At 40.2% G+C, this 7,500-nt stretch overlaps 1 protein-coding gene across 3 annotated transcripts in view; it reads left to right on the plus strand.

The window, feature by feature from the left end:
• The window catches only part of LOC143017813 (putative ubiquitin carboxyl-terminal hydrolase MINDY-4), a 103,194-nt gene that overhangs the window by 59,993 nt on the left and 35,701 nt on the right, over positions 1 to 7,500 (plus strand). For all 3 annotated transcript variants that reach the window (XM_076172710.1, XM_076172709.1, XM_076172711.1), the window contains exon 3: positions 6,344 to 6,618. In XM_076172710.1, coding sequence (XP_076028825.1) covers positions 6,344 to 6,618 — 275 coding nt within the window. The remainder of the gene's footprint in view (positions 1 to 6,343; positions 6,619 to 7,500) is intronic.

The raw sequence follows: 7,500 nt of genomic DNA on the forward strand, positions 1-7,500 counted from the left end.
CTCTCTCTCTCTCTCCTCCCATTCTCTCTCTCTCTCTCTTTCTTTCCATTCTCTCTCTCTCTCCTCCCATTCTCTCTCTTTCCTCCCCTTTTTATCTCTCTCCTTCCATTCTCTCTCTCTCTCTTTCTCTCCTTCCATTCTCTCTCTCTTCCCATTCTCTCTCTCCTCCCATTCTCTCTCTCTCCTCCCATTCTCTCTCTCTCTCCTCCTATTCTCTCTCTCTCTCTCCTCCCATTCTCTCTCTCTCTCTCCTCCCATTCTCTCTCTCTCTCTCTCCTCCCATTCTCTCTCTCTCTCTCTTTCCATTCTCTCTCTCTCTCTCTCCTCCCATTCTCTCTCTTTCCTCCCCTTTTTATCTCTCTCCTCCCATTCTCTCTCTCTCTCTCCTCCCATTCTCTCTCTCCTTCCATTCTCTCTCTCCTCCCAGTCTCTCTCTCCTCCCATTCTCTCTGTCCTCCCATTCTCTCTCTCCTCCCATTTTCTCTCTCCTCCCTCTCTCTCTCTCTCACTTCCCATTCCCTATCTTTCTCCTCCCATTCTCTCTCTCTCTCTCTCTCTCTCTCTCTCTCTCTCTCTCTCTCTCTCTCTCTCTCTCTCTCTCTCTCTCTCTCTCTCTCTCTCTCTCTCTCTCTCTCCTTCCACTTTCTCTCTCTCCTTCCATTCTCTCTCTCTCTCTCTCTCTCTCTCTCTCTCTCTTGTTCTCTCGCTCTCTCTTGTTCTCTCTCTCTCGTCCCATTCTCTCTCTTTTTCTCTCGTCCTATCTCCTGTCACTCTCTTGTCCCTGTGTGTGTGTGTGTGTGTGTATGTGTGTGTATGTGTGTGTGTGTGTGTGTGTGTGTGTGTGTGTGTGTGTGTGTGTGTGTGTGTGTGTGTGTGTGTGTGTGTGTGTGTGTGTGTGTGTGTGTGTTTAACATAAGAATAGAGGAGACTGTAAGAGACCATAAGGCCTGCACTATGCAATTCTATTTCCCTTACCACCTGTCATCCATATTCATAAAATTATCTCATTTTCTCTTAAAACAACCAGTTGTTTCAGCGCCCACAACAAGGTTACTATGTCTATTACATTATTTAACCACTCTGTTATAAACCATTGACTGCATCACCCTTGTTAAGACCTTTTTCCTACCATGCAAAAAATCTGTTAAGATTCTCCTGCAGTATCACAGCATCTTCCCCCGATCTAATATGATGTCCTATTTTAGTACTATCAGCAAGTTTACTAACATCACTATTAATACCATTGTCCAAGGCATTTATATATATAAAGAACGATTAGGGACCCAAGACCGAGCCCTGTAGAACTCCACTATTAGCACTAACCTATTTGGATTTTACACCTATAATGGTGACCCGCTGTTTTCTGTCACTAATTCACGCTCTAATCTATTCAAACACTTTCCCTCTTATGCCATGGGCCTTAACCTGATTTATTCTAATAGAGTTTGTGTGCCTGCATCTTTCTCTGTGTAAATATATTTTTCTGTTTGTGTTTTTGTCCCCGTGTCTTCATTGTCTTCATATCTTTCTCTCACTGTTTCCTTCTCTGTTTATTTCGTTGTCTCTCTATTCTCACTGTCTCTGTCTATACATCTCTCGCTATCTCTCTTTTTATCTCTCTCTCTCTCTCTTTCTGCATCTCTATTTCTGTATCTGCCGTTGCCTTTGTCTCTCTACCTTACGCTGTCTCTGCATTTATCACTGCCCCTGTCTCTCCATCTCTCGCTGTCTCTGTGGACCTTCCTGTCTCTTTATATCTCTCCGTGTCTGTATCTCTGTCTCTAAATCTCATTGCGACTGTATCCCTTGCCGTCTCTGTCTCTTTTCCCGTGCCTCGTTATGTCCCTGAATCTTTTTTTTTTTTCCTTGTCTGTCTTTTACTGTCTCTCTGCCTCCTTGGCCGCCCTCCTGTCTCATTGCTGGCAAGGTTGAGTCACGCCATCCATTGTGTTGTTGGTGTGTGCCCACCTGCATGATAGCCTGTGTGTGTTATATTTAGAATATATCATATATGTATATATATATATATATATATATATATATATATATATATATATATATTATATACTGTATATACATATATATACCGGGTATATATATATATATATTATATACTGTATATACATATATATATATATAATTATATATATATAATATATATATATTATATACATATATATAGTATATATTATATTATATATATATATTATATACTGTATATATATATATATATTATATATATACATATATATAGTATATATAATATATAGATATATAATATATATATATATATATATATATATATAGTGTGTGTGTGCGCGCGCGCGCGAGAATGTGTATGTATGTATATATGTATGAATATATGCATGTATGAAGGCATGTATGAATGCATCTATTTATGTATACAGGTATGTATGTATGTATATATGTATGTATACATGTATGCACGTATACATGTATGTACGTATACATGTATGTACGTATACATGTATGTACGTATACATGTATGTATGTATACATGTATGTATGTATGCACTAAATCATATCTCTTGATCATGAGTGCACACTGGGTTATTTTTGAAACTTAACTAACACGAAGGTATGATTACCGACTGGCCCACCCTTGTACATGGACATATAAATTATTGGGTTGACGTATCAGAACAAGAAGTCTTTATCATATCTACCTTCGTTTTAAGAGTTCCATTTGTCTTCGTGTAATGAGGTTTGCTATCTCAATGGATGAAACGAGTTTCACTAGTCCCAAGTGGAAACCCAAAATAGCAACGTGAGGGAACGGAAAAACGTGGTATTCTTAAAAAAAAAAAAAAAAAAAAAAAAAAAAAAAAAATCTTTCCTTATATATATTTTATATAAATTCTTGGAAAGGAAAGATTTATATAATGAAAGAATTTTTTTAAGGATACCATCGTAAAATTCTTACGGTGGTATTCTTAAAAATAAATTCTTTCCTTATATAAATCTTTCCCCTCCAAGGATTTATATAAGAAAAGATTTTTTTTAAGAATACCAACGAAAGAACAGCGACAGTACCTGTGTTATAAATAACGATAACGACAACGCAGACACTGCAAAAAATTGTCCTGATCATGACAACGATAAAAACGACTTTTAGTTTCTAGACATGTTAGTTGTGATTTGGGTGTCTCTTCTTACCCATGTTGTCTACGTCACCCCCACGGTTCTTACTCTATCTATTCTTGTAACAACTATCATACGCATAACTAGAAACACTTCGCGTAAAAAAAAAATCATATTCTTCCTTTGTGATTCCCGTATAGTGTAACGATCTGTTTCTTACTGTGCCATGGGCACAATTGTTTTTTTTGTTTTGTTTTGTTTTTACTCATCCCCAAATATCTATTACTCGTAACACTTTTCACTTTACCCAGAAAGAAACAAAATGAAGGAGAAAAAGTAGAAGAAGAAGAAAATGGATAAGACGAGGAGGTTTGGAAACCATATTGCTATATGAAAGCGAGCCGTGGACATTTCAGGATCACTACTACTTGCCTCCTTTATGCCCTGTTCACACTAGCGGTTTCAACCGCGGCGGTTCAATTACAATGTAAGTCAATGGAGGCGTTCACACACAACCGCGCAGTTTTTCCTTGACCGGGGCTCCGCTCAGTACCACATGGAACCTCAAATACTCAAAACACTTCACCACCTCCATCCACTCACTTTTCGCGCAAAATGATGTCAGGAAATAATTTAAAATAATTTTCATCCTCCAACACACCTGTCACCCTAAAAAATAATGAGCAAAAGTTGGTGTTTGACTAATAATACGAGATTTCTTATATTTTGTAATATTTCTTTGGTAATGGCACGCAAGGGGGGCATTAGAATCAGTAAAGAAGATCCCTTTTTCCTTGGGCTACCACGAAATCTATTTCAGAAAGTGGAAGGTAAACTTTGTAATAGCTGCAACGCTTTCCAGGACGATTTGAAATGTAAACAAGTAAACAAAGAAAAGTGTAATCAGATCGTAAGAAAAAAATAAGACTAACGAAAATGACGACAGGAAAATCGACCAAAGAAAACGTACACGCACACACACATTATATACATGACAACCTCTATGACCGTCGCGCAGAGTATTCAAACCCGCTGCTTCTGGACCCAAGAGAGGCTCCTTAGACCACTCGACCACTGACGAGTGGTTTAAGGCGGGTGTTATGGAGCCTCTCTTGGGTCCAGAAGCAGCGGGTTCGAATCCTTGGTCATGGAGATTGTCTGATTTATGTCGCTGTTTACTAGCGAATTTCTCATATATATACATATATATATACATATATATACATACATATATATACATATATACATACATATATATATATATATATATATATATATATATATACATATATATACATATATATATATATACATATATACATACATATATATATATGTACATTTATCAACCACAATTCACTTTATTTCTAAGCCATCAACATCGAGAAACTCAAAGGAGGCATATATGCAGAAATTGAAATTTGGTACATCCAAGGACTCGAACCTGTGCTAGCACGTGACAAGTGATAGTGAATTGTGCTTGATAAATGTAAATCTGTTCACTGGGACCCATTCAGTGTTGTACATATATATATACGTGCATATATATATACATATATATACGTATATATATACATATATATATACATATATATATATATATATTACATATATATACATATATATATATATATATATATACAAGTCAGTGTCTAACTTTTGTATATTCATGAATATCTGATACCTAGATTTAGGATTGGGAGGACGATCTAACCTTCAGCAAGTGTACAAACCCGGACACCTGAATTATTCATTCAAGTATTCACTTGTTCAATGATTCATTTATTCAACTATTCAGTCATTCAACTCCTGAGCTCTTTATCAGTTCATTTACTTATGAACTTCCACTCTCTGGAATGACGAAGATTGAGGGTTGATCTAATAGAGATAGTCAAATGGGTCAAGGGCTATAACAAGCGTGATGCAGGCAAGGTCATCATATTAAGACATCAGGGCAGGACTCGCAGTGATGGATTTGAATTGGACAAATCTAGGTTTAAGAAGGAAATAGGCGAGAACTGGTTTACTAAGAGTGATTAACGAATGTAATAGAAATAGTAACCATGTAGTGAGCGTTGCAGCAATTGGTTGTTTTAAGATATTAGATAACTTTATGGATAGAGATGATAGGTGTTAATGGGCATGGAAGTGCCTAGTGCAAGCCTTATGGCTTCTTGCAGTCTCCCCCATTCTTATGTTCTCATATATTCATCAATTCATTGTCCATTTTTCATTTAGCTACGTATTCAATTTTCAATTATCTGTTTTTCCTCCCATTTATTTACTGATCTAATTGTATTTATTACATATATCTTATGTATGTACGTATGTTTATATATATATATATATATATATATATATATATATATATATATATATATATGTATGTGTGTGTGTGTGTGTGTGTGTGTGTGTGTGTGTGTGTGTGTGTGTGTGTGTGTGTGTGTGTGTGTGTGTGTGTGTGTGTGTGTGTGTGTGTGTGTGTGTGTGTGTGTGTGTAGGTGTAGGTATTTAGGCCGCTGCTCCATGGCGCAGTGGGCAAGGGGGTGAAGTTGGGTCCATCTGGTCCCAGATTCGAGTCCTGACCACGTGAGATGAAATAAAGTCTGGTCCGACTAATAGGGCATTAGGAATGTATGTATGTATGTATGTCTTTATCTATGTTTTCATGTTTCAATATTCATAGGGAAAGAGGGGAATGTCTGTTGAGGAAGAAAGGGAGAAGTCAGAAGATAGGGGTGAATGGAGAATGGTTGTGTATGGATGATGCTGTGATGCATAAAAGGGAGTGGGTGGGGGATGGGGGGTGAGGGAGTATATGTGAATGATATTTTGACGCAGCCCGAAGGGATTTCTCCCCGTCTTCTCTTTTTCTGCATGAGGGGACGGAGAGGGGTGGGGGGTGGTCGCCGATTAAATGAAGCGACCTTGCTGTGGATGTGCTGTGTCTTGCTGCACTGCTTCTAACCCAGGGCAGTGGGCGAGATGCAGGGATGACCCGTCATCCAGGAGGAGCCAAAAAAAGAGGGAGAGTGGTGAATGGGAGTGGAGTATGTGAGGATGGAATGGGTGGGAGTGGATTTTATATCCCTGTTTTTTTGGCTACCTCTCTTGTAAGGGGGAATAGCCATTGGTATATGTATATGTATGTATGTATATGTCTGTCTTTTATCTATTTTTGTTTGTTTTCGTTGTTTTTACCCATTCATTCGCTCAACTCTCTATGTTATTCTTGACACAGAGTCGACAGTGACCCGTGACGGCACCGCCGCGCCCTCACGCCCGGGCACTCAGGACAGCGGCCGGGGTCCCGAGATGCCCTGGCTCGGGTCACCCTCCAACAGCAGCAGGAGCAGTAGCAGCAACGGCGGCAACGGAAGCGGCTTCGGCACGGGCGGACGCGCCAACACGCCGCCCCCGGACCTCCTCCGCCTGCACGCCCATGCGCCCAACTTCAAGACCGTCCACACTTTCGATGATCCTCTGGACACCTTCCGGCCGCACACCAACAAAGAGGTCAGTCGTGTTGGTGGTGGTGGTGATAGTGGACTCAGTAATGATGGTAATGGTGACAGTGGTGATAGTGGTGATGGCGGTGATGGTAATGATAAGGGTGATGGTGGTGATGATGGCAGTGGTGGTAATGGTAGTACTAATGGTGGTGGTGATATAATTGTGTTGATGGAGGTATTGGTGATGATGTTGGTAATAATGGTGATGGTAATAGCGATGGTGTTTATGGTGGTGGTCGTGGTGTTGCTGATGTTGATGGTGGTGGCGGTGTTGGTGGTGGCGGTGGTGATGGTGTTTGGTGGTGGCGGTGGCGATGGTAGTGGTGGTGGTAGTGGTGATGGTGGTAGTGGTGGTGATGGGGTGATGGTGGTAGTGGTGGTGATGGTGGTGGTGGTAGTTGTGGTGGTGGTGGTGGTAGTTGTGGTGGTAGTGGTGGTGGTAGTGGTGGTGGTGCAAGGCCTCCATCCGTTTCCAATGTCTTGTCATTGGTATGATGCTGGAGATTTCCTCCTCCTCCTCCTCCTCCTCCTCCTCCTCCTCCTCCTCCTTTCTTTCTTCTCATCTTCCTCCTTTTCCTCTTTTCCCCCTCTCCTTTTCCTTCTCCTCTTCTTTCTTCTCCATCTCATCTTCCTTCTCCTCTTTCTCTTCCTCATCCCAATCTCCTTCTCATCCTCCCCCTTCTCATCGCCTTCTCCTCTTCCTCTCCCTCCTCCTCTTCCTGTGACTCTTCTTTTTCCTTCCTGTTCCATCTCATCTATTTTCTGTTCTTCCCTCTCCCGTTCTTCTACCTCACTCTGTCCCCTTTACCTCGTTTTACTCTTTTTACGCCGTCTTCTTCTCCCCCTTTTTAAAATCTACTCTCTCTCCTTTCAGCTACTCTTTTTA

The sequence above is a fragment of the Oratosquilla oratoria genome, chromosome 33 (assembly GCF_046742065.1).
Source record: "Oratosquilla oratoria isolate Oo_2021 chromosome 33, ASM4674206v1, whole genome shotgun sequence".
NCBI lineage: Eukaryota > Metazoa > Arthropoda > Malacostraca > Stomatopoda > Squillidae > Oratosquilla > Oratosquilla oratoria.